Here is a 27,192-nt window from a genome sequence, read left to right as displayed (position 1 = left end):
GTTTCTTATTTCTGGCAGATTATTTATTAAAGAAACAGGAGTTTGCCCAGTTTGAATTTGCCAATTACATTCCTGCGCTGGTCTTAAACATGTATTCTGTCCCCTGGGTTTCTTGTTAATTGGTATTAGGTTTAGAGGCTTGATCATATTTGCTTTCTATGAGGTATATTCTCTCATTTTTTTTCCTTTTTGGTGCAAAAACGCTTATAGATGATGTTGACTATTTGTATCAGAAGGACATAATGTTTAGTTCTCTGTGGTGTTAGCAGCTGTTGATGCTTATTGCCCCTAGCTGCATTAATTTATCACTGATAATTCTTCACTCTGAATGCCTTTTATCATTCCCACTTTTGAGTCTTATACTGTATCTAGTTTCTAGCCTGTTCAATCTCTTCCTATTGAGAGCTAAGTGAAGGGAAGGGAAGAGTTGCTGTGGAGAAAAGGGTCATTTTCTTCTATACTGCAATTCTCCAGTGTTTTTACTTCAGTCCTAATCTTTGGTTCCTGCACAGTCTGCATTATCCATGCTACAACTTCTCAGTGGAAAAACTAACCCCAAATCCTGACTCGTAATGGAAAGACGTCCTTTGAAAGCAAAATTTGTTTTGCAATATTGGTGCTTAAGATTAGAGTACTTTTGTCATTCAGTTTAGTGTTTATATATAAGAATTAGAAAAGAGATTATTTTTTCTATTTCAGAAGATTTGGGAACATCACCATTACAATATAGATGCACTGGGATCTCTTCCTAGTCCTAAATGTATGGGGGCAAGAGGCATCATTTTGGTTTTTTAGTAAGATACTGCTCTCTACCTCTAGTTTTGTAGTGTCTGGTTTTTGTATCTTTATGCGTAAATACACACAATCATTTTATAATACAGTATTCTAAATGTAAGGAAACAGCTTTACCAGACGATTAACAGTTGTGTCAGTTTTTTTAAGATTTTATTTATTGGTGGGGGAAGCAGAGAGACATATCAACGGATAGTTGCTTATCTTCAGTTGTTCTTTGCTTGCTTAGCGTATGTGCCTTGACCAGGCAAGTCCAGGGTTTGAAACTGGTGACCTCAGTGTTCCAGGTTGACACTATCCACTGCACCACCACAGGCCAGGCAACAGTTGTGTCAGTTTTGTCTTGTTTATATGTGGAAAGATAAAAGGAGAGTTACTCTATCAGAAATCACATTTATAATGGAATACATACACACACATATTTTTTTTAAGTGAAAGAGAGGAGGACAGACAGGCATAGACAAACAGGAAGGGAAAGAGATGAGAAGCATCAACTCATAGTTGTGGTGCCTTAGTTGTTCATTGATTGCTTTCTTATATGTTCCTTGATGGGGGGAGGCTCAAGCTAGCAACCTCAGGGTTTTGAACCTGGGTTCTCAGCGTCCCAGGCCAATCATATATCCATTGCACCACCACCTGGTCAGGTTGGAATATGTTTTTATATACAAGTCAGTAGTACTAAGTTTTAAGCAAACAGGGTATTTCCTGAACGGTCTTGGTGATTTTTAAAAATGATTCAGGCCTAACCAGGTGGTGCCGCAGTGGATAGAGTGTTGGACTGGGAAGTTCGAAACCCTGAGGTCGTTGGTTTGTGTGCTGGCTCATCTGGCTTGAGAGTGGGCTCACCAGCTTAAGTGCGGGGTTGCTGGCTTGAGCGTGAGATCATAGACATGACCCCAAGGTTGCTGGCTTGAGCCCAGAGGTTGCTGGTGTGAAACCCAAGGTCTCTGGCTTGAGCCCAAGGTCACTGGCTTGAGCAAGGCGTCATTGGTTTGAGCAAGGGGTCACTCACTCTGCTGTAGCCTTCCAGTCAAGGCACATATGAGAAAGCAATCAATGAACATCTAAGGTGCCACAACAAAGAGTTGATGCTTCTCATCTCTCTCCCTTCCTGTCTGTCTGTCCCTATCTGTCTCTCTCTCTGTCTCTGTCACACACACACAAAAAAGATTCAGTTCATCAATTCAATAAATATTTATTAAATACACTGCTCACAAAATTTAGGGGATGTTTTATAGCTCATGTTCATTTTGAAATATCCCTTAATTTTTGTGAGCAGTATACTATGTATTAGGAACTGTGGGTGAGCTAAAGATGATTAACATAATCCCTGTTTTCTAAAGAGATTGTAATATAATGGGGCTGAGAGGGAATGAGTGAACACATTTTCACAAATTAATGTGGAGGCAGAAACTTCTAAGGTAGCTACATTCCTTTTGGTAGTTTCATGACTTTCTTTTGTTTTAAAAATTTCATCCATATAAGAAGCAGGTGGGTTGTTTTGTTTTGTTGTTTTGTTTGTACTCGATTTTTGCTGATAATATTTGCTTTATGGTCTGCTACATGGTCTATTTTTATAAATATTCCTTGAGGGCGTGAAAATAATATTATTTAAATCTTGAGTGCATGTATGTAGTCAACTGTTTATTAAATGCTTTTTTTTTACTAATTTATTTTTACTTGAACTATTTTTTTTTTTTTTTTTTTGTATTTTTCTGAAGTTGGAAACAGGGAGGCAGACAGACTCCCGCATGCACCTGACCGGGATCCACCCGGCATGCCCACCAGTGGGCGATGCTCTGCCCATCTGGGGTGTTGCTCTGTTGCAACCAGAGCCATTCTAGCGCCTGAGGCAGAGGCCATGGAGCCATCTTCAGCGCCCGGGCCAACTTTGCTCCAATGGAGCCTTGGCTGTGGGAGGGGAAGAGAGAGACAGAGAGGAAGAAGAGGGGAAGGGGTGGAGAAGCAGATGGGCGCTTCTCCTGTGTGCCCTGGCTGGGAATCGAACCCAGGACTCCTGCACGCCAGGCTGACGCTCTACCACTGAGCCACCCGGCCAGGGCCAAGAAGCAAGTGTTTTTACAGCAGTTTAAAAATAGCCCAACTGCTTTGATTTTTAGTGTTAGGAGTGCATCATTTTTTACTCTGATTCAGTAATAAACATGCATAGTTGAATATTTAAATTGTAAGCCAGCTAATAATTTTGAAACTAAGCCTATTCAATAACTTTAGAAATGTGTTTAATACTAGACTGTTGATAGCTATTTAAACTGCAACTCTCTTGCTTAATAACTCCTTCCCTCTTTATGTGGCATAGTTTTTACTTTTATTGATTAACCATTTGGTGTGCCTCAGGCATAATTTAAAATAAGTTCATGGAAATCTGTAGTTTTCTCCCAATATAAAGGTAACAAAGAAATGGTGGTGTGGTTTCTATAAAATGAATTAAAACAATGGATGTTTTTTTTTTAGGGAAATTATCAGAGGAGTAGTCGCAGTTACTGTCTTAAGTGTAATATGTAGGTATGCCTTAATTTATACAAAAGACATATTGTATATTTGTGGGAAAAACTAAATTTTAAATGTCAAACTTCAAATTTATTTGGAAAAATTAGTTTAAAGGAAAAATTGTTTAAAGGAGTCTATTAAAACCTTACCTTTTTTTTTTAAGCGAGAGGGAGACAGATGAAAAGCATCAACTAACTCATAGTTGTGGCATTTTGGTTGTTCATTAATTGCTTCTCATACGTGCCTTGACTGGTGGGCTTCAACTGAGCCAGTGACCCCTTGCTCAAACCGGCGACCCCTTTCCCAAGCTGGTGAGCCTGCGCTCAACCAGGTGACCTCAGGATTTTGAACCTGGGATCTCAGTGTCCCAGGTTGATGTTCTATCCACTGTGCCACCACCAGTTAGGCAAGCCTTAACCTTTTAAAGTGTATAATTTAATTTAATTTCTGTAAAGATCCAGATGTTCGGAACTTTTATTTTGGTTAGAGGAAGCTACTTGGGTAGCATGATCTAGTCTTAGGTTAAGAAGCAGGTTGGAAATTCAAAAACTGTTCTAAATATATCCTTCTAAATTTATCTAACTATGTCTTGGCCATTGACCTACATATTCTTTTCTTAGAAATAAGGATTATACATTTCAGGTTAACTATGAACAATAATTAATAAAAATAATTAAAGTGTTCCGAAAACCTAAATAGACTTGTTTAGGTAGTTTTCAGTGTGGTTAGACCACTTCTGTGTATCTTTTTAAATTATATTGTTTAAAAACCACTAGTGACTGAAATATTTTTAAAAAGATTTTATTTATTGACTTTAGAGAGAGGAGAAAGAGAGATAGAAAAAGAGAGAGGAAGGAAGGAGGGGAGGAGTGGAGGAGCGGGATGCATCAGTTTGTACTAGTTGCTTCTGTGTGCCTCGACCAGGCAAGCCCAGGGCTCTGAACCTGCCACCTTGGCATTCCAGATAAGAGTCCCTGTCCACTCTGCCACCATAGGCCAGGCCAAAACATTCTTTTCGTGGGTTTTATTTTTGATTGAAATTGCCTATATCTTTTTGCTTTTTAAAATAGTCTTTGAAACTTTTGAAAACTTTGAGATCTTAGATAATTCCTGGTTGGGTTTTTATGCTGTCTCTAAAATTTACCAATAGTACCAGTAGTGCCACTTGAAGGCACTTATTTTCCAATGCTGAGAAGCAAAGGCCAAGGTAATGAAGATTGTTCTTATGTTGCCTTTCCCATGAAGTCTATGAGTAGAGTTGTTAATTGCAGTGGTTTTTCTGTATGTTATGACCCTCTCCTATGAAAGTGTTTATGCAGAAGATGACTTGTAACACACACACACAAGAACTTCACATCAATTTATACAAAAGCAAAAATGAGATTTAATAGGTTCATTTAACTAAGTCCAGTGTGCAACTAGCCTCTGGCCTAGTTGGATATAGGAACTCATTTGATAGCTGGGTACTATTTTTCTTTCTTTGTGTGCTGGCTCTCTACTGCTTTTCTTTGGGGGCTTCATTTTCAGCTAGTCTTTCCTTTCACGAGGGCAAAGTTGGCCCCCAGGAGTTCTAAGCTAACAAGTTTCCTCAGCCTTAAAATATTGTAATTTTATAATTTATTTTTAGAGAAGTTTCAGGTTTGCAGAATAATTGAGCAGAAAGTACAGAAAGTTTCTTTATACACCTCTTCTCAGTTTTCCTTATTATTAACACCTTGCATTAGTTTACATTTGTTAACAATTGATGAGCTAATATTACTATATTATTAAAGTCCAAGTTTACATGAGGGATCACTTTTTGTTTTGCAAAACAGATAGTGTGGGTTTTGACAAATCTTTAATGCCTATCCATCATTACAGTATAGAACAGAATAGTTTCACTGCCCTACTTGTCACCATCCTTTCTCATGCCCCATATTTATTCTATGATCTTTCATATTTATCAGCATCTCTTTGTTGCCATTACCATTAATCCAGAGCTACTGTCATTTTTGTCTTGTTCTTCTGACATTTACTCTTGTCTTTTTTTCTTATCCAGTCTCCGCTGTGCAGCCAGAGTGGTTGTTTTGAAGTACATAACAGCTTAAATCTATGTTCCCTCCTTTATTTAAAACTATACGTTTCTGTTGACTCCTCAGGAAGACTTCCTAGATCTCCTAGGCTTTGTTACATACATTCCTCTTCTTTTTCTCCTTTCATGGTGCCACCATACTTTCTCTCTACCAGACTTAACACAGTAGTATGTTTTCTATTTATTTGATGATGATAATGATGATTATCTTTGTATAAGTAAGGATTTCTTTCATTTTTTAAAAATTAATTTTAATGGGGTGACATTGATAAATCAGGGTACATATGTTCAGAGAAAACATCTCTAGGTTATTTTGACATTTGCTTATGCTGCATTCCCATCACCCAAAGTCCAATTGTCTTCCGTCACCTTCTAATTGGTTTTCTTTGTGCCTCTCGCCTCCCCTACCCCTTCCCTGTCCCCCCCCTCGTAACTCCCACACTCTTGTCCATGTCTCTGAGTCTCATTTTTATGTCCCACCTTTGTATGGAATCATATAGTTCTTAGTTTTTCTGATTTACTTATTTCGCTAGTATAATGTTAACAAGTTCCAGCCATGTTGTTGTAAATGATCCGATGTCATCATCTCTTATGGCTGAGTAGTATTCCGGCATAGTATATATGTACCAAAGCTTTTTAATCCACTCATCTACTAATGGACACTTGGGCTGTTTCCAGATCTTCGCTATTGTGAGCAATGCTGCCATAAACATAGGGGAGCATTTCTTCTTTTCAAACAGTGCTATGGTGTTCTTGGGGTATATTCCTAAAAGTGGTATAGCTGGGTCAAAAGGCAGTTCGATTTTTATTTTATTTTATTTTTTTGAGGAATCTCCATACTGTTTTCCACAGTGGCTGCACCAATCTTCATTCCCACCAGCAGTGCAGGAGGGTTCCCTTTTCTCCACATCCTCACCAGCACTTATTCTGTGTTGTTTTGTTGATGAGCGCCATTCTGGCTGGTGTGAGGTGATATCTCATTGTGGTTTTAATTTGCATTTCTCTAATGATTAGTGATGTTGAGCATTTTTTCATATGCCTTTTGGCCACCTGTATGTCCTCTTTGGAGAAGTGTCTATTCATTTCTTTTGCCCATTTTTTTTTTTTTTTTTCTGAAGTTGGAAACGGGGAGGCAGTCAGACAGACTCCCGCATGCGCCCAACCGGGATTCACCTGGCATGCCCACCAGGGGGTGATGCTCTGCCCATCTGGGGCGTTGCTCTGTTGGAACCAGAGCCATTCCAATGCCTGAGGCAGAGGCCACAGAGCCATCCTCAACGCCCCTGCAAACTTTGCTCCAGTGGAGCCTTGGCTGTGGGAAGGTAAGACAGAGACAGAGAGGAAGGAGAGGGGGAGGGGTGGAGAAGCAGATGGGCGCCTCTCCTGTGTGCCCTGGCCGGGAATCGAACCCGGGACTCCTGCACGCCAGGCCAACGCTCAACCACTGAGCCAACCGGCCAGGGCCTTTTGCTCATGTTTTGATTGGATTGTTTGTCTTCCTGGTATTGAGTTTTACAAGTTCTTTATAAATTTTGGTTATTAACCCCTTATCAGACTATTGTTAAATATATTCTTCTGTTGTGTAGTTTGTCTTTTTATTCTGTTCTTATTGTCATTAGCTGTGCAAAAGCTTTTTAGTTTGATATAGTCCCATTTGTTTATCCTGTCTTTTATTTCACTTGCCCGTGGAGATAAATCGGCAAATATATTGCTGCAAGAGATGTCAGAGAGCTTACTGCCTATGTTTTCTTCTAAGATGCTTATGGTTTTACGGCTTACATCTAAGTCTTTTATCCATTTTGAGTTTATTTTTGTGATTGGTGTAAGTTGGTGGTCTAGTTTCATTTTTTTGCAGGTAGCTGTCCAATTTTCCCAACACCATTGGTTGAAGGGGCTGTCTTTACTCCAGTGTATGCTCTTACCTCCTTTGTCAAATATCAGTTGTCCATAAAAGTATAGGTTTATTTCTGGGTTCTCAGTTCTGTTCCATTGATTTATATGCCTATTCTTATGCCAGTACCAGGCTGTTTTGAGTACAATGGCCTTGTAGTATAACTTGATATCCGGAAGTGTGATACCTCCCACTTTATTCTTCCTATTAAAGATTGCTGAGGCCATTTGTGTTTTTTTTTTTTTTTTGGTTCCATATAAATTTTTGGAATATGTTATATATCTTTGAAGTGAGTCATTGGTATTTTAATCAGTATTGCATTGAATTTATAAATTGCTTTGGGTAATATAGACATTTTAATGATGTTTATTCTTCCTAACCATGAGCACAGTATATGCTTCCACTTGTTTGTATCTTCCCTGATTTCTTTTATCAATGTTTTATAATTTTCCGAGTACAAGTCTTTAATCTCCTTGGTTAAATTTATTCCTAGGTACTTTATATTTGGTTGCAGTGGTGAAAGGGATTGCTTCCTTAATTTCTCTTTCTGACAGTTTATTGTTAGTGTATAAAAATGCCTCTGATTTCTGATTATTAATTTTATATTCTTCCACCTTGCTGAATTCATTTATCAGATCCAGTAGTTTTTTGACTGAAACTTTAGGGTTTTCTATATACAATATCATACCATCTGCAAATAATGATAGTTTTACTTCTTCTTTTCCAATTTGGATGCCTTTTATTTCTTTTTCTTGTCTGATTGCTGTGGCTAGGACTTCCAGAACTATGTTGAATAAGAGTGGTGAAAGGGGGCACCCCTGCCTTGTTCCTGATCTTAAGGGCATTGCTTTTAATTTTTGCCCATTGCGTATGATGTTGGCTGTGGGTTTGTCATAGATGGCCTTTATCATGTTGAGGTATGTTCCCTGTATTCCCACTTTGCTGAGAGTTTTGATCATGAATGGGTGCTGGATTTTATGAAATGCTTTTTCTGCATCTATTGAAATTATCATGTGGTTTTTCTCCTTCCTTTTGTTTATGTGATGAATCACATTGATTGATTTGCGATATTGTACCAGCCTTGCCTCCATAGACTAAATCCCACTTGATCATGGTGTATGATTTTTTTTATATATTGTTGGATCCGGTTTGCTAATATTTTGTTGAGGATTTTAGCATCTAAATTCATCAGGCATATTGGCCTATAATTTTCTTTCTTTGTGTTGTCTTTGCCTGGTTTTGGAATCAGAATTATATTCGCCTCGTAAAAGGAGCTTGGAAGTCTTCCTTCCTCTTGAATTTTTTGAAATAGCTTGAGAAGGATAGGAGTTAGTTCTTCTTTGAATATTTGGTAGAATTCACTTGTGAAGCCATCAGGCCCAGGACTTTTCGTTTTGGGGAGTTTTTTGATAACTGTTTCAATCTCATTTGTTGTAATTGGTCTGTTTAGGTTTTCTGATTCTTCCAGATTAATTTTTGGAAGATTATACGTTTCAAGGAATTTGTCCATTTCATTTATTATAGATTGTCTAGTTTTTTGGTGTACAGTTCTTCATAGTATTTTCTTACAATATTTTGTATTTCTGTTGTGTCTGTTGTTATTTCTCCACTCTCTCACATCTAATTTTATTTATTTGAGTCCTCTCTTTTTTCTTTGTGAGTCTGGTTAAAGGTTCATCGATCTTGTTTACCTTTTCAAAGAACCAGCTCCTGGTTTTATTGATCCTCTGTATTGTTTCTTTAGCCTCTATGACATTTATTTCTGCTCTGATCTTTATTATTTCCTTCCTTCTACTAGCTCTGGGCTTTACTTGCTGTTCTTTTTCTAGTTCTTTTAGATGCAGGGTCAAGTTGTTTATTTGAGCTTTTTCTAGCTTCTTGAGTTATGCCTGTAATACTATGAACTTCCTTCTCAGGATTGCTTTTGCTGTGTCCCATAAATTTTGAGTTGATGTATACTCGTTATCGTTTGTTTCTAGGAATATTTTAATTTCTTCTTTGATCTCATTGTTAACCCATTCGTTATTTAATAACATGCTATTTAGTTTCCAAGTATTTGAGTATTTTTCAGTGGTTTTTAGTTTCTTGCCATTGTGATCAGAGAAAGTGCTCGATATGATTTCAATCTTCTTAAATTTGTTGAGACCGCTTTTGTGCCCTAACATGTGGTCTGTCCTAGAGAATGTACCATGAGCACTTGAAAAGAATGTATATTCTGCTGCTTTAGGGTGAAAGGTTCTAAAGATATCTATTAAATCGAGTTGATCTAGTATGTCCTTTAAGTCTGCTGTTTCTTTGTTAATTTTCTCTCTTGAGGATCTATCTAGTGAAGTTAATGGGGTATTGAAATCCCCTACTATTATAGTATTGTTGTTGATCTCGCCCTTTAAATCCATCAAAGTCTGCTTTATATATTTAGGTGCTCCTATATTAGGTGCATAGATATTTATAATAGTTATTATATCTTCCTGTTGGATGCTCCCTTTATCATTATGTAGTGACCTTCTTTATCTCTTACTATAGCTTTTGTTTTAAAGTCCATTTTGTCTGATATAAGTATTGCTACCCCAGCTTTTTTTTTTTTTTTTTTTAATTTTTCTTTTCTCTTTTTCTTTATTCATTTTTAGAGAGGAGAGAGGGGGAGGGAGAGAGAGAGAGAGAGAGAAGGGGGGAGGAGCTGGAAGAATCAACTCCCATATGTGCCTTGACCAGACAAGCCCAGGGTTTCGAACCGGCGACCTCAGCATTTCCAGGTCGACACATTATTCACTGCACCACCACAGGTCAGGCCCAGCTTTTTTTTTAATTTCCATTTGCATTAAATATTTCTTTCCATCCTTTTATCTTCAGTCTATGTGCATCTTTTGTTTTAAGGTGTGTCTCTTGTAGACAGCATATGTATGGGTCCTATTTTCTTATCCATGCAGCTATTCATTGTCTTTTGATTGGATCATTTAATCCATTTACATTTATGGTTATTATTGATATGTAGTTGTTTATTGCCATTTTATTCTTTAAAACTGTATTCCTCTTTTGCTATATTCTTTTTCTCCTTTGATCTGTTCACAACAGGCCCCTTAGCATTTCTTGCAGCCTTGGTTTGGTTGTAGTGAATTCCTTGAGTTTTTTGTTTTTTTTTTGCCTGGAAAGCTTTTATTTCTCCTTCAATTTTAAACGATAGCCTTGCTGGCTAAAGTAGTCTTGGTTGTAGGCTCTTGTTCTGCATTACTTTGAATATTTCTTGCCATTCCCTTCTGGCCTCAAGTGTTTCTGTTGAGAAGTTGGAAGTCATCCTTATGGGGACTCCTTTGTAGGTGATAGTCTTTTTTTCTCTAGCAGCTTTTAATATTTTTTGTTTATCACTTAGCTTTGGTATTTTAATTATGATGTGTCTTGGTGTAGATTTCTCTTTAATGGAGTTCTCTGTGCTTCTTGAACTTGTGAGACGTTTCCCTGCCTTAATTGCATGAAGTTTTCAGCTATGATATGTTTGAACAAAGTCTCTATCCCATGTTCTCTTCTTCAGGAACCCCTATGATGTGGATATTATTTCTCTTCATGTTGTCACAGAGCTCTCTTAGAGTTTCCTCAGACTTTTTGAGTCTCTTTTTTCTGCTCTGCTTCTGTGCCTTCATTTATCTTGTCCTCTTAACTCGCTGATTCGATTCTCAGCTTCATCTATCCTGCTTTTAATTCCTTCCATTGTGTTCTTCATTTCTGATATTGTATTTGTCTTTTCTGACTGATTCTTTTTTATTATTTCAATGTCCTTTTTTTTATTTGCTATCTCTTTATTTAGGTGTTCATAATGACCATCTATTGTTCTAATATCTTTGAGCATCCTAACAATCATTATTTTAAACTGCATCTGGTAATTTGGTTATATCTGACTCATTCAGGTCCTTTTCTGGGGATTTAATTCATTTGTGTTGCATTCTCTGCCGTCTCATTTTGTCTGTGTAAAAGAAGGTTTTGGCTACTAGAGTCCACTGGGTGTGGCCTCTGTGTTCCCTAAATGTAGTCTGTCTGCAGGCCCGCCACCCCCTCTGTTGTTGCTGCCTAGGGCATTCGGGTATGGGCTTGCAGGTGCCTGCCCACTGGGGCTGTGGCTGTGGTTTCCGTCTCTCCTTCACGGGAGTGGCTGTGATCACATGCTCGGGTGTATAAGCCTGCGTCGCCTTGGCCTTTGCCCTGTCCTGGCAGGTGGTGTTATGCTCGGCCCTGAGGGCAGAGGTGAGCACCTTTGCTCAGCTGCGGGTCACAATCCTGATTCCAGGCTTTCATCCCACCCCTGCAGGAGGAGCCTGTTCGTGGGCCAGCTGCAAGCCTTGGCTCCACAAGTGGGGGGACTGCATGCCTACTCTCAGTAGTGGGACTCTGCCTGTTCTGGGCTTTTGGCTTCACCCCTGTGGGAGGAGCTGGATCCCAAATCTGACCACCCCCTTGGTTCTGCGAGCGGGGCAAGGCTTGTGCTCCTGCACCTTTGCTCAAGGGGGGTGTCTGCACCCCTTTCAAGGCTCCTGCCCTTCCCCTGCAGGCTGGATTGCAGGAGGCCTGGAGCTGGGCTTGACCCATTTTGCACGTCCCCTCCTCCCCAGCCAGGCAAGACTGAGCTCACACCTGGGCCTCCATGGTGGCCAGCCGGCTTCTGCCCTTGCTGACAGAACCGCTCTTCCGTGTCCCACTGCCGCTGCCCTCCGGCCGTGGGCAAGCCCTCAGCCGTGTGGGTGGGGGTGCTGCAGCTCAGACCCTAAGACTCACTACTGTAGTCCTGGAAGCTCCCTCCTTCTAAGCGACTCTGCCCTAGTGCCGCGGGTGAGCTTGTTTGGCTGGTGTCCTGCTTCCCTTTGCTGGTATTGCTGTTTCCAGGGGAAATATTCACTTCAGATTTGGGGAGTGACTCGTCTCTGGGGTTAGGGTGGCTGTCTCTAAATGTTTCTCCCTGTGCCTCCTAGATTACACTCTTTTCCTGCTACTCCGGTCCTCTCCTCTTTCCCCGTTCCCTGGAGCCCCGGGTGAGTGGTTGTGAGAGAGGTTTTCTGTGCGGTCTCTTTAAGAATCCTGGGTCTGAGAAATCAGTCTCTTTCTCACAAACAGTATCCTGTCTTGTTTCCAGCTAAATACTGTCCATACACCTCTTATGTAGGCTGGGGCTTTGTTCCTGGGACTCAGGACCCTTCCCTCTCTGCTAAACTCACTTCCCGCCACGCGAGCCTCTCCGAGCTGTTGTTTGCTCTGGGGAGCTGTACAGCCCTCTCCGCGTTTCCGCTTTTCCTACCAGTCTCGGTGTGGTTTCTTCAGTGTTCCTTGGTTGAAGAGTCCTCTTAGTTTAGTCCAAAGTTGGTTTTTCCAGATGATGGTTCTTAAAATTAGTTTGTAATCCACTTTGGTTTTTGGGAGGTGGAAGTTGGTACGTCTGCCTACTCCTTCACCATCTTGTCTTCTCCATAAGTAAGGTTTTATTGAGCCAAAATTGATAGCCAAAGAAAAGACTGGTCTTGTGATTTGGTGTCTAAACTGTGTGGTTAATTGATGGTCTCATGTCCAGGTAGCTCAGTTGGTTACCGTTAGAGCATCATCCTGATGTTCCAAGTTTTCGGGTTTGATCCCTGGTCAGGGCATACAGAAAAATCAACCAATGAATGAATAAGTGGAACAATGAATTGATGTTTTTCTCTCCTTTCCTCTCCCTTTCTAAAAATTACTTAAAAAATAAAACTTGAAAAACTGTTAAGTTCTGTTGGAAAGGTAGTATATATTTCCCAGTGCTGACCCTACTAAATATGTGTTGAATATATAGAATGACTTTGATTATAGGGAAGTGGCTTATAAAGAGTTAAAAATATTTTTTTGATATTTGACTTTGTGCTTGTTATGCACTAGGTGCTTTCAATGTGTCACTCATTTCATTCTACCAAGGATTGAAGTTTTACAAACAAGGAAGTCAAGGCGTAGAGAACATCAACAATTTGTCAGCGGGCCCATAGCAACTCTTTAAATTTTCTTCTAGCTTTAGGACTGGTTTTTATGAACTTTTATTTTCATTTTTAAAAGATGTTGGGTCACTGTATTTTATGGCCACTGCTGTATTGTATTAGGGCTATTACTACATTGTGTGAGTGTTGAGAGTGACATCAGTTTTGTCTTTGCAGGCTAGTTGTCTTTGTCAAACTAGACCACTCATCTAAATCTAATCATCTTTAAGTGAACTCAAACAAAACTTTGAAATCCCTTCTTGGATTTTGAGTTTAGTACTTATGACCTTTCTTGTTTCTTTTGATTTTTCTCACATCTCTTGTTATGGAGTATTGATTCTATAGTAGCCCCTTTTACTCTTGTTATGGGGAAATGTTATAGCCTCTACTCTAGTGGGAAAAGCATTCTTATTTTGTCAGTAAAACACTGAACCTACCTCATCAAAGTTACTTTTTTGTCTAAATATTAGTTCAGAGTAGTCTGTGCAGCAGAGCAAAGTTGGAATTCATGAATTATCTATGACTATGGATTGTACATGTGAAGAATCGGTGTCATTAACTGGTTCATATAGATCATGTTTGAGGCATTAGCTGGTTGTATTTCTTACAGTTCTAGGGTGATGATATAAAATAAACAGATGAAATAATGCTAGCATTTAGAATGCCCCATTTTACATGACTGTACAGCAAATTCTTGCCTAGAAGCAGTTTAAATTAGTGTGCTGTGCTTGTGTCAGCTTGTGGTTTCAACGGAAAGTGCCTGTAGCAACAGTAAACTTGTAACAGCAAATGACTTCAGTTTGCATTTGTCACATCAGGAAGGACAATATAGTTTCAGTTTATTCATTCATTTTTGAGTCAGTATAGTGGTGTTAAAGCAGGGGTTCCCAAACTTTTTACATAGGGGGCCAGTTCACTGTCCCTCAGACCGTTGGAGGGCCGGAGTATAAAAAAAACTATGAACAAATCCCTGTGCACAATGCACATATCTTATTTTAAAGTAAAAAAACAAAACGGGAACAAATACAATATTTAAAATAAAGAACAAGTAAATTTAAATCAACAAACTGACCCGTATTTCAATGGGAACTATGCTCCTCTCACTGACCACCAATGAAAGAGGTGCCCCTTCAGGAAGTGCGGCGGGGGCCGGATAAATGGCCTCAGGGGGCTGCATGAGGCCCGCGGGCTGTAGTTTGGGGACCCCTGTGTTAAAGGATGGTTAGTGAGAGTTGTTGCTCAGAAGGAGTAAAACTGAAAGGGATAAAATTGAGAGATATATAAGTCTAGCCTTTCTTATGTTGAATGCGTAGTGATTTTATATATTGCTATGTCAAAACCCTCAGGAGGGTTTCCTGTATGGTTGGTCTTAGATAAGACCCCCCATTAATCATGGTCCTTTTCACAGCTCTGAGTCTATAGGAAGTTGTTAAACATCTGACAATATATTGCAAGAAGGAAGACTTAGTTCTGTGTGTGGGATTTATAGATATCTTTATATCTTTTTTCCTCCAAGATAATTTTTTTCTTTTTTTAAAATTTTTTTAAATTTTAATTTCTATTTATTTATTATTATTTTTTTTTACAGAGACAGAGAGAGAGTCAGAGAGAGGGATAGACAGGGACAGACAGACAGGAACGGAGGGAGATGAGAAGCATCAGTCATTAGTTTTTCATTGCGCATTGCAACACCTTAGTTGTTCATTGATTGCTCTCTCATACATGCCTTGACCACAGGCCTTCAGCAGACTGAGTAACCCCTTGCTGGAGCCAGCGACCTTTGGTTCAAGCTGGTGGGCTTTTCCTCAAACCAGATGAGCCTGTGCTCAAGCTGGCGACCTCAGGGTCGCGAACCTGGGTCCTCTGCATCCCAGCCTGACGGTCTATCCACTGCGCCACCGCCTGGTCAGGCTTTTTTTTCTTTTCTTTAAGCAAGAGAGAGACAGGAAAGGAGAAAAGCCATTTAATATGGCATCATGTCTATGATCATTCAAGCTGTAAGCTGCGTTCAAGCTGGCAACCTTGGGGTTTCGAACCTGGAACCTCAGCATCCCAGGTCAGAACTCTCTCTCTGCCACCACTGATCAGACTCCAAGATAACTTCTTATCAACCAGTTTATACAATAAAGCATTTGGGTTTTTTTTCTTTTTATTATTTTTTGTTTTTGTTTTTGTTTTACTTTAAAGTCTGTTAGTCTTTTCTGTTCATTCTGTGCTTTCTTCCAGGATGAACTGTTATATTCAGCTACCATCTCTATATTGTATAGAGATGTCTGAATCTGTATTTCTGTATTTCCTTCTTTAAGACCTGTTTTCCTGTGAGCATCATATAATTCAAACCAAGTTGATTATTTTTTTCCCCCTTTTTGTAGTCCACATCTTAATTGAGGTTAGCCTGTGTCCAGTTGCATATGCCAGTAACCATCCAAGGAATGGAGTGTTCTATATATAATTTGTATGGGTTGAATTGGTTGATAATGTTCAAGTCTTCTATATTATTGCTGATTATCTATTTAGTTGTTTGCACGTCAAATGAGGAATTGAAATCTATTAGTGTTAAATTACCTGTCTTTTCTGTTTTTGTTTCATGTATTCTGAGCCTACTAAGTGCATATATCTCAATGTTTGTATACATGTTTAATTTTTATATTTCCCTGATCTATTTACTAACCCTTGTATATCATTATGAAGTGTTCCTCTTTATATCAGTATTATCTGATGTTGATACAGACATTTCAGCTCTCCTTTAGCAGCTCTTTGCATAGTGTATCTTTTTCCATGACTTTTCTTTCAACCTAGTATATCTTTGAATTTAAGATATGTCTGTTGTGGAGTGCCTACAGTTGGATTTTGTTTATACATCCTGATAGTCTCTTCCTTTTGATTGTAGTGTTTTGGCCACCTACATTTAATGTAATTATTAACATGGTTGGATTTACAATTGTCATTTTGTTTTTTTAGTTTTTAAAAAGATTTTAATTGTTGATTTTTGGGAGGAGGGGAGAGAGAGAGAGAGAGAAGGGGGGTGCAGGAAGCATCAACTTGAGGTAGTTACTTCTTGTATGGTACCTTGATCTGGCAAGCCTGAGCTTTTGAACAGGTGACCTCAGCATTCCAGGCCGATGCTTTATCCACTGTGCCACCACATGTTAGGCATTGTTTCTTATTTTTTAATCTCTCTCTCTCTCTCTCTCTTTCTCCTTTTGTCTCTTTTTTGTTGTTATTCCTCTGTATCTCCTTTACTGCCTTTTGAAGGGTAGGTTTCTTTTTTTTTTTTTTAAGATTTACTGATTTCAAAGAGGAAGGAGAGGGTGGAAGCAGTGAGAAGTATCAACTCATATAGTAGTTGCCTCACCTTAGTTGTTCATTGGTTGTTTGTCTTAACTTACTTTGACCAAGCAAGCCCTGTGTTTCAAACTGGTGACCTCAGCATTCCAGGTCAACAATCTCTAGCCACTGCACCACCACAGGCCAGTTATTTTCTTAGAGGTTGCTTGAGCGATTGCATCTGTATCCTTAGTTATCACAGTCTTCTTTAAATTAATACTGACTTTTAATTCCAATAAAATTAGAAACCTTGCTCAAGTATGAGAGAGCTTGATCTCCTTTCTTTTATGCTATTATTTTAATATAGATAGCATCTGTGTATGTTACAAACCTAGCAATATATTGTTCTAAGTATTGCTTTGTGCAATCTTACATATTTTTTTAAAAAGGTAAGAGGGCCCTGGCCTATTGGCTCAGTGGTAGAGCATCGGCCTGGCATGTGGAAATCCTGGGTTCGATTCCTGGCCAGAGAACACAGGAGAAGCGCCCATCTGCTTCTCCATTCTTCCCCTTCTTTCTCTCTCTCTCTCTCTCTCTCTTTCTCTTCCCCTCCCGCAGCCAAGACTTCATTGCAGCAGAGTTGGCCCAGGTGCTGAGGATGGCTCCATGGCCTCCACCTCAAGCGCTAGAATGGCTCCGGTTGCAACGGAGCAATGCCCCAGATGGGCAGAGCATTGCCCCCTAGTAGGCATGCCGAGTGGATCCCAGTTGGGCACATGCGGGGAATCTGTCTCTCTGCCTCCCCACTTCTCACTTCAGAAAAATACAAAAATAAATAAATAAAAAATAAAAAAGGTAAGACAAGAAAAAATTATCTGTAGGGTCTTTTGTGTTAACATACACATTTACCACATTTTGTTGTCTTCATTTGTTTTATGAATTTGAGTCACAGTATGGGGTCATTTCTTTTCAGCCTAAAGAAATTTTTTTTTATTCGTTGTAAAGCAGGTCTGCTACCAATGAAATCTGTTAGTCTTTGTTTAGCTGGAGATTCTCTTTGTACTTTTCCCCCTTTATTTTGAGAGTATTGTTGGATATAGAATTCTTAGTTGATACTCTCCCCTTGTCCCTCTGAATTGAAGAAGGGCAAATGATTTCCTTGTTCCTCATAGCCACTTTTCAGATTTTTTCCTTCAGTTTGTCCCCATATTGCTGTATTGCTTTTTACCACTGAACCCCTTGTATTGTGACAGTTTATGTTCTTTAGTTAATATCATTTTGTCCATATTACTTTTTTTAATTGATTTTAATTTGTTGTGTTTACACAGTTACAGGTGTTCCCCAGAATATATCTCCCTCCCCTCCATGTTCTCCTTGATACCCCTTTTGCCCCCTCCCCCCACCACTTTCCCCCCATCCCTCTATGATTTACTATCCTGCCCTCTATCTCTCTGTGTTATGTGTATATGGCTTTCCTTTCTTTGGTCCCCTCCTCTCATCCCCATTCCCTCTGCCCGCTTTCCCTCTGGACCCTTTGACCCCTTCTCTGCCTCTCTTCTGTTCCTCAGTTCACATTGTTCATTGGATCATTTTGTCCATATTACTTTTATGTTAATTCTTGGTGACTTTAATATATACATAGATGATCCTTCTGACACTGCCCATTCATTTTGTAAATTTTCCCATAATGATTTTATTCTCTACCCTACATCAGCCAACATAATTCCATAGTCATAATTTAATCAGTACTTCTTGGACTGTTTGTTGCGAAGGACTGGTATATATTTATTTCTAATTTGTCATTGGTAGGCTTTTTTGTTAAAATACAGTCAAAAACCAATTACTAGGAAATTGAAATGCTGTTTGGTTGTCATGTCAATACCAAGTTGCTATAAATTTCTAATCAGTTACTCTAATTTTTATACTTCTTTCATTACACAGTCATTGAGGAGAACACTCTGAGTAACACTATTTTAGATACTGTCAGTTATAAATAAATGCAACCTTTCTTCATCTCAGTATCACTCAAACATTCTTGGATTACCACTTTCTATCTTTCCAGTTTACTCTCTATTGTACCCTACTCCACTGGATTGTCTATTTCATTGTTCCTACCACATTTTTCACTGCCTTTTACCTTCCTATGTGATCATTAAAATCACACACACACACACACACACAATTTCCTTGCTTTGTTCTACTAGCTTGGCAAAATCCAAGTTCTGGTTAAATCCAATTTCTACCTCCTTTGCCCTTGTACTTACTAACACAGCTGAGATGGAGTAACAAAATTACTAATATAGGGATGTTGTTGGAAACTGTAGGTGTGGCAGAGGTCACTTGGGTGGGTGAGTAAAGGACCTAGCCCTAGAACTAACTACTGAGGTTTGGTAGTAGGAGTTAAGCCTACAAGTAGGATGAGAAGGAGCAGCAAGAAGAATAGACCTGGGAGCCAAAGAAAGACGTTAGCTTGAGGAGTGGGAGCAGTTAAGCATAGGATGCTGCTTAGACATTAACCCTTTGAGTAGTAAGTTTTTTGTTAACCCTTTGAGTGAGGACATACATGAATGTCTGTACTACTCAAAGGGTTAAGTAAGTTGTGGTCCAAACTGCCTGTTGAATTTAGAGATATGAGGGTCTTCAATGACCCTGGTAAGAACTGTTCCACTGGTTTTATAGAAGCAGATATCAGAGTGGACTTGATTGGAGAGGGAGTGTTTAGAATCTCTTAATAAGGCTGTCTTTCAAAGAAGAGTTGTACCTAGAAAGGGAAGATGGCAGAAGGAGATAGATAGTAGGCAGAAGGGGGATTTTAAAAAATGAGTAAAATGGACAAATGAATGGATGGGTGGCCAGTTGAGTTGTAAGATGTTGATGAGTGCCAAGGAATAATCATTAATGTAAGGTTCTAGGTAGATGAGAGGGGGAATATAACGTGATAAGTATGGTGTGATATAATAAATATAATGTAATATATAATACCCATATAGAAGAGGATTGCCTTTAGATTGGACAGAAGAACAGCATGGGGGAAATGGTGTTCTAATCCTATTTCATTGTAAATTTTCTCTGAGCAGTAAACCAGAGGGTTGGGAGCCTTTTATACCATTTTTTAAATAATTTTATCATTTTTACTGCCGTCTACTTTTGACTGCCTCTACTAGAAAAACCACTTTTCCCCCTGACCAAAAACAATATATGGTTGTTTGGGAAGGTTAAGCTGTACATACGACATCTTTTCCCTCTGTGTTTAGGGTACTTTCTTTTTATTCTACTGCAAGGAGTTATGTCAGAGCTTGTATTTCCACTTACTGTGATTTTTTTTCCTTGTGTTTTTTGAATTATAACAAAATTCTACTATAGGGGGAAATTCCAGTAGAATTCACTGAACAAATTTGACCTGAATAGTTGGTGTCATGAACGGAAACATAACTCCTTTTTCTTCAGAAGATTTTTTAGTGGACTTTTGTTAGAGTGTATTTTTGGATAATGCTTGGACGTGATACAAAATTCAAGAGGTACAAAACTACATACAGTAAGAAGCCTTTGACTCCTCTTTCCTCATTTATTCTCCTTTGTTGCCAAGACAGCTGGTGTTAGCCAGCATTTTCTTAAGTATCCTCCCAGAAAGTCTGTGCATCTACAGACATACTTACATATAATTTCGGTCCTTATTTACACAAGTCATATAATGTACCTTTTTTATTCATTTAACATTATATATTGAAAATTGCCCTATATTAGTATAAGAAGAATCTTTTCATTCTTGTGGCCACATTGTATGGACATACCATAATAAGCTAATTACAAGCGGTCTTCGGATTACAACACAGTTCATTCCTACAATAACAGTGACGTAATCCGAGCTTTGGTGTAACTTGAAACACACCCCAGCCTAAGTCACTTACCTATCCTAACACAGTTGTAAAATCACAATCTAGAACATAAAAACACAACTTAAGCCACAGGAAAAGGAAAAGGACATAAGTATACCATACTGTACACTGTACTGTAGTAACAAAAAAATGAGTGTAAAAAATTATTTACCTTTATTCCTGTGGTTGGCTTGCACACTGGAAAGGCATTGCAAGGTGGAAGAGAGTGACCTATTGGATGGAGGAAACTGGAGAGGTAGGAGAACCTGCTGAAGGTGCTGGAGATACTGGGTCAGGTGAATCAGGATTGCCTAAGGAATATGCAGGAGACGTTGGAGATGATTCTACCTGTATTACAGGTGTTTCACCTTAAGAAGCAGCTGATGTAGAAGTTACAGGATCTTTTGTGGCCTCTCTGCCCTCTTAAAGAATTGTTCGAGGCTAGCCTGGAAGGTGGATGACTTCTTCCCTTCCAAAATCTGCCTATAGCACTACAAGGCATCCAACACAGCTCTGTAGACCAGGGGTCCCCAAACTACGGCCCGCGGGCCTCATGCAGCCCCCTGAGGCCATTTATCTGGCCCCCGCTGCACTTCTGGAAGGGCCACCTCTTTCATTGGTGGTCAGTGAGAGGAGCATAGTTCCCATTGAAATACTGGTCAGTTTGTTGATTTAAATTTACTTGTTCTTTATTTTAAATATTGTATTTGTTCCCGTTTTGTTTTTTTTTACTTTAAAATAAGATATGTGCAGTGTGCACAGGGATTTGTTCATAGTTTTTTTTATACTCCGGCCCTCCAACAGTCTGAGGGACAGTGAACTGGCCCCCTGTGTAAAAAGTTTGGGGACCCCTGCTGTAGACCTTACTGAGTCTGTCATCACTGGGGTCCTCAGCCTGAAATTTTGCCAACCCATCCTCTACCATAGAAAAACCTGTCAAACCCTTGGTAGTAATTCTCTTGGGTTCTGGGGTTTCTAGTTCTTCCTCTTCAATCACTTCTTCAGCTGAATGAGGTTCTAGGCACACAACATTTCTCCATGTGATGCCAGTAGCTCTGTGATATCCATCATGATGGCTTTCCTCTTCTTTGAAGCACTACCATCCGGAGACTCTTCCGTTTAGGAGCCATAATAAGGGCCAAAAAGTTGCCAAACCAAGCAACACAAATGGAACACTTATGCTTTTAACAATCCAGAATGGTATAGGTAAGCAAACTGGGGGATGCCATCTCCCTCACTCATATGCCACCTTACTGTGTATTCTTCCACTGTGCGCAACCAAATTAGCTCGGCATGTAGTCTGTAAATATGACATTAATGGCGTAAGCTGAAACACTGACGTCTCAATTTTTTTGAAGTTTTTATGGGAATGAGCATTGTAAACTTAAAACATTGTATGTCGAGATTGTCATAACCTGTATTTGTGTCCTATTATAGTTGATGCCAGTATTTATGGTTGATTTGGACATCTTTAAGTGGTTTTGACTGCAATGCTAGTTGTTTTTCAAGGCAGCAGGAGTTATTATAAATCTTAATAAGCCTGGCCTGTGATGGCACAGTGGCTAGAGCGTCGACCTGGAATGCTGAGGTCGCCAGTTTGAAATACCAAGTTTGCCTGGTCAAGGCACATATGAGAAGCAATTGATGAACAACTAAAAGTGAAGCAACTATGAGTTCACTTCCTTTCTCCCTCTCTAAAATCAATAAATAAAATATTTTAAAAAATGTTAATAAACTTAAATTTAAGGAACTTGAAAGGTAATTATTTGATTGGTGTGTCATTGAAAGACAATGATATAGTTGTTTTCTTACAAGGAAAAACAGTCCAAATTGATTTGTGCTACATACACTATTTACACAAGAAACAATAGTTTTATGGTCATTTTAATACATTTACTTTCAACCCATTGTTAAATTTTATAGTTTGAAAAGGTCCAGAGCCTTCTGCTTTGAAGTTATTTTGAGACTTTTGATGCTTGGGCTTGTGGCTGACTTAATTTCATATCATTATATTTCTTATATATTTCAGCTTTAAGAAAAAGCTTTATTCCAGAATATATAACTTCATTCTCTACAGAAGACTCAACTCTCATTCAGTTAGAAGATCTTGGTTCATTCTTCATACTACGGGGTGTTTTATGTCTATGAGTATTTTATTTCCTGTTTGTGTTGCCAACATGCTTTATTTATGACCCTGACAGTTTGTTGGTTTAGCTTTTACTCCCTTTGTTGGCGTTCAGAGATGTAACATTCCTTTTGTAATGTGTTAGGAATAACATTTATGCTTAATTTAATTCAGTGATAGTGATAATGCAGATATCCTTATGAAATAGGCTACACATGGGTTTGTATTAAATTAATAATTGTTTCTAATGGCTATGAGTATGTTAAGAAAACTTCATCCAAATACCTATTTAATCAGCAGCTGAGAAGAGGGCCATGCAAAAACAACAAGTATATAGAAAATTTGTGTTTACACTAAGCACAAACTAGGCTTGGCATGTTAGATTAATAAAAGGATTTTTCAGATACTTTCTAGTTGCTGCCTTCCATATATTTAACTGTCAAGTGACTCAGAGTGAAATGATGGAGATGTCTTATTATACGTGAATGGCATACCATCTAGTTTAATATTTGTGTCTGTGACTTACGGGACATCATGTGAATTGCCTTCTTTAGCATTATATATACAGGATGAGGTATTGGCTTTGTACATCCTTACCATCCTCTTTAAAACTGTCAGTTAATGAAGGTTACATTGTATAGGTCACAACTCTTGGGGTTAAAGATTATGTCCTGTTTCTCCATGATTAAGTGGAATTGTAGCAATACACAGTGGGTTAGGGCTATTAGGTTCTAAAGTCAACTCATAAAGTGGAAAATATGTGTAGGGTGTATTCTCTTAAACCCCTTCAGTCATTCTTGGAATAGAGTGCACTAAGTTTTATGGGTTCTTGGGTGGTTTTTGTCTATGAAATAAAACATGTTTAAATGCTGGACTCACTTTCAGCATAATGAGAGGTCCATGGAAACTAGGAGTACTGAGGAAACAGCAGAGTCAGGGCTTTCATCTTAAAACCCTCTAGAGTAACTCCTATTGAGAGGAGTAGCACACAGGTTTGATGCATGTAATTACTTTGGTTGTGCATTTGCCAAATGCACCTGGTTGAAGGCTTTTTTTTAAACATAAGTGCCCATGAATATTTTAATGTAAAAGTAATCATTTCAATTAGCTTGTTTTCTAGACCAGTTTTTAAAGCATTCTTTTTCATTTATATCAAAGTCAAAATGTACATATTAACTGTCAGAATTTTGAGGATCCCTTTCTAAAACACATTAAATTAAGTTTTAAACTTGAAAGTCCTTGTTTTTTTGCTTGCTGGCCTTGTCGTCTGTTTAGGAGTAGAGGATTAATATTGTGCCATTTTTGATAGCTGAGTATGCTAGTATTTTGATAGTACTAAGTCCTTTGAATTTAACTGTAGATGAATATACTATATGAAGATACATATGCTATTAAAAGGCCTGTATGATGATATCTTTTGCTACCTACTTAGAAAGGTAGGCATATTGTGTTAATTGAATAATTTGCCATTTCTGTTTATTGATTTTGTGTATTTTTGTCCAGGTTGCTTTCCTGTTGCATCTTTGACATAGTTTCCTAGACCCTGCTCCATGATTACCACAGAAGTCTGAAATGAAGATGGAGGAGGCAGTGGGAAAAGTCGAAGAACTCATTGAGTCTGAAGTCCCACCAAAAACATCCAAACAAGAGACAGCTAAGGAGGAAGATGGATCTGTAGAACTGGAATCTCAAGTTCAGAAAGATGGTGTGGTGGATTCTACAGTTCTTTCTTCAATGCCCTGCTTATTGATGGAACTGAGAAGAGACTCTTCTGAGTCTCAGTTAGCATCCACAGAGAGTGACAAGCCGACAACTGGCCGAGTTTATGAGAGTGACTCCTCTAATCACTGCATGCTTTCCCCTTCCTCTAGTGGTCACTTGGCTGATTCAGATACGTTGTCTTCTGCAGAAGAGAATGAACCCTCCCAGGCAGAAACAGCTGTAGAAGGGGACCCTTCTGGAGTGTCTGGTGCCCCAGTTGGGCGAAAGTCTCGGCGGTCCCGATCTGAAAGTGAAACATCCACTATGGCTGCCAAGAAAAACCGGCAATCCAGTGATAAACAGAATGGCCGAGTCGCCAAGGTTAAAGGTCACCGGAGCCAAAAGCACAAGGAGAGAATTAGGCTACTGAGGCAGAAACGGGAGGCTGCTGCGCGTAAGAAATATAACCTGTTGCAAGACAGTAGTACCAGTGATAGTGACCTGACTTGTGACTCAAGCACGAGCTCATCAGATGATGATGAAGAGGTTTCAGGGAGCAGCAAGACAATCACTGCAGAGATACCAGGTAGAGGATGTTTTTTAAACTGACTGTAGAGCACCTGATGGCATTTCTCAGCTGTCAGGCTCAGTTAGATGAGTGACACTTGAAAAAATGCAGGAGACCTGCAGCTCTGTAAATTTGAAGACTGCAGTGTATTAACAAGACGTGGCCAATTTAAAAAACCTGTTTTGAGGTTTCTAGTGCACTTTAGCACATTAGCAAAAAAAATAATTTAAATGGTTAACTATAGGGACAAGATTATTTTTAAGTAATGGAATTTCTCGCATCTCTTTCTCTGTAATACATTACCTGAATTCCCATCATTGTTTAGATTTAATACTCACTGCTCAGCATTATTACTAAGTACATGATCCTCAGGAATAGGCACCTTGCTTTATTATATAGCCACTGCACTCGAGCTTATGGTGTCTGAAATAACCTGTCCTATCTTTGGTTAACATTTTCTAATAACCGTTCCTCCTAAAACGGTATTTTTGTGTTTTCCTCCTTCAGTGCATGATAAGCTAGTTATCCTTATTGCACATGTTTCTAAGTTGTCACTCATTGAAAGTAATTTTTTTTTTTTTGTAAAATTTCCCCTTTACTTTCTGAAGTTTAAAAGAGTTTGATAGAGATCTGCTTGTTCCAGCTCTCACTGGCATAAGGGTGTAATTTATTACATGTTTGACATACTGCTTTCTCTGTATTATGCATTACAAAGGCGGTCTTGAGATTTCATAAAGAAAGAGGAGGTCTGAATGGTTCTTAATTGGTTAGTTCTCATTGAAGAGACTCTTGTAATTAGGAACATTTTGTAAACTACATGGCACTTAATAGAGCACTGTAGCATTGTTTATTACTACATTAAAGGGGGAAGTTTTGGTTTTCAAAGTTTTATGAGTGATTTTTCCTCCTGGTTTTCTGAAAAAAATTTTCTTTTGTTTCTACACGTAAAGACAACATATTGTTGATATACAAAAGGTATTTGAAGAAAAAAATATTGGTTAATTAAACCTATAGCTAACTAAACTTATATAAACTCAATAACAAAAATAATTAGTTTTAAAGCACTTTATAGATCTTAGCTTATAATAAAAACCTCATCTATATGGTATGTTAGAGTTTTATAGTCACTAGAAATGCTTACAGTTTTAATATCAAATTACTATTATGGTAATTCCTTGTGTTAAAATTAATGGGGAGAGGATTTAATTGAAGCTCATCAGTTGAATGCATGAGAGAAGCAGACTTTGAGGTTGTTCTGACGCAGGTTCTAGGTGTATTTGTTTTGCACTTAATATTTTTAACAAAGCTTTTTATATTTGTAAAATTGTTCATGCATTCTTATGTTCTGTTCTAATCTATTAATCAAGATCATGATCGATTGCTTGATACAGTGCTTAATTTCACTCACTAAACAAATTTTTTATGTAACCAGTCCAGTACTTTGCCTTTTTATGGGAAGTTAGAAGAAGGTGGGTGAACAAAATTTTCTTTGAAAATAGACCCTGTGTAGAGGTAACATGAAAAATGTCTTTATGGGCACTCTCTCTGGCCTGCAAGGTTAGGTGTGCTTTGTTTGTATTTTCTAAACCTTTTTGCTATTTGACTACCTTGACCAGTGTTTAAAACTAAAACACCATTGGTTTGTTTCTTTCCTATTCTGAATTGTATAACTAAAACGTCAAAGTAAATTATCTAGATCTATAAAGTAGTTTCTGTTGTTTACGCCATTTAGTAAGTTTGTGGCTTTAGAAAATATGTTGAGTTTTCTAAGGTAATCATGAAGAATTAAGTGGTGCGTAAGAGGCAGGGTTGCTGTATGTGACTGCCTGGGCTGTCCCTGCACAGCTGCAGGAGGTGCTGTTCACATGACAGATATGAATGGTCTTTCCTAGAATGATACAAGGTAGCGAAGATAGAACAGCCTAAGTTTAAATAGGAGGAAGTTCATCTCAGCTGTCCATATTGTTACCCTAGAAAAGTTGTGACATTGTGCATTTTTGATATAATAATTTGTACTTCAGTTTTCCTGAGTCACATGACTGTGGAGAAGGAGGATACATTCAACATTAAAGACAGTTAAAAGTTGTGTAAATTGAAAAAAAAAAAAAAAAGTTGTGTAAATTGTAAAGATGGCATAAAATATGAACCGATTTGAGTGCAACAATGTGGACATTCAGGTGAACATTAAACTGGATGTGCCTAACAGAATCTCTTGGATGTTGAAATTTATTTTATTTTATTTTATTTTTTTTTTGGATGTTGAAATTTAAATCCAGCTGTTTACATAGAAAGGAAACCAAGAGGAAAAGTAAAAACTGAGATTCTTGCTATAATCTTTAATCAAGGTAATCTAATAATTCAGAAAATGCTTTATTTAGAAGCTTTTGTTTGGTAGCAGCTTAAACGTTGAAAGAACTAT

General features: G+C 38.5%; 1 protein-coding gene across 3 annotated transcripts in view; it reads left to right on the top strand.

Moving 5' to 3' along the window:
- Positions 1-27,192, top strand: part of ARK2N (arkadia (RNF111) N-terminal like PKA signaling regulator 2N) — an 81,436-nt gene that overhangs the window by 7,376 nt on the left and 46,868 nt on the right. For all 3 annotated transcript variants that reach the window (XM_066352329.1, XM_066352328.1, XM_066352330.1), the window contains exon 2: positions 24,008-24,791. In XM_066352329.1, coding sequence (XP_066208426.1) covers positions 24,077-24,791 — 715 coding nt within the window. In that variant the 5' untranslated portion in view covers positions 24,008-24,076. The remainder of the gene's footprint in view (positions 1-24,007; positions 24,792-27,192) is intronic.

This window comes from Saccopteryx leptura, chromosome 11 (genome assembly GCF_036850995.1).
Source record: "Saccopteryx leptura isolate mSacLep1 chromosome 11, mSacLep1_pri_phased_curated, whole genome shotgun sequence".
NCBI lineage: Eukaryota > Metazoa > Chordata > Mammalia > Chiroptera > Emballonuridae > Saccopteryx > Saccopteryx leptura.
Note: the sequence above shows the minus strand (reverse complement) of the source record. Positions and strands in the feature narration are given on the sequence as shown.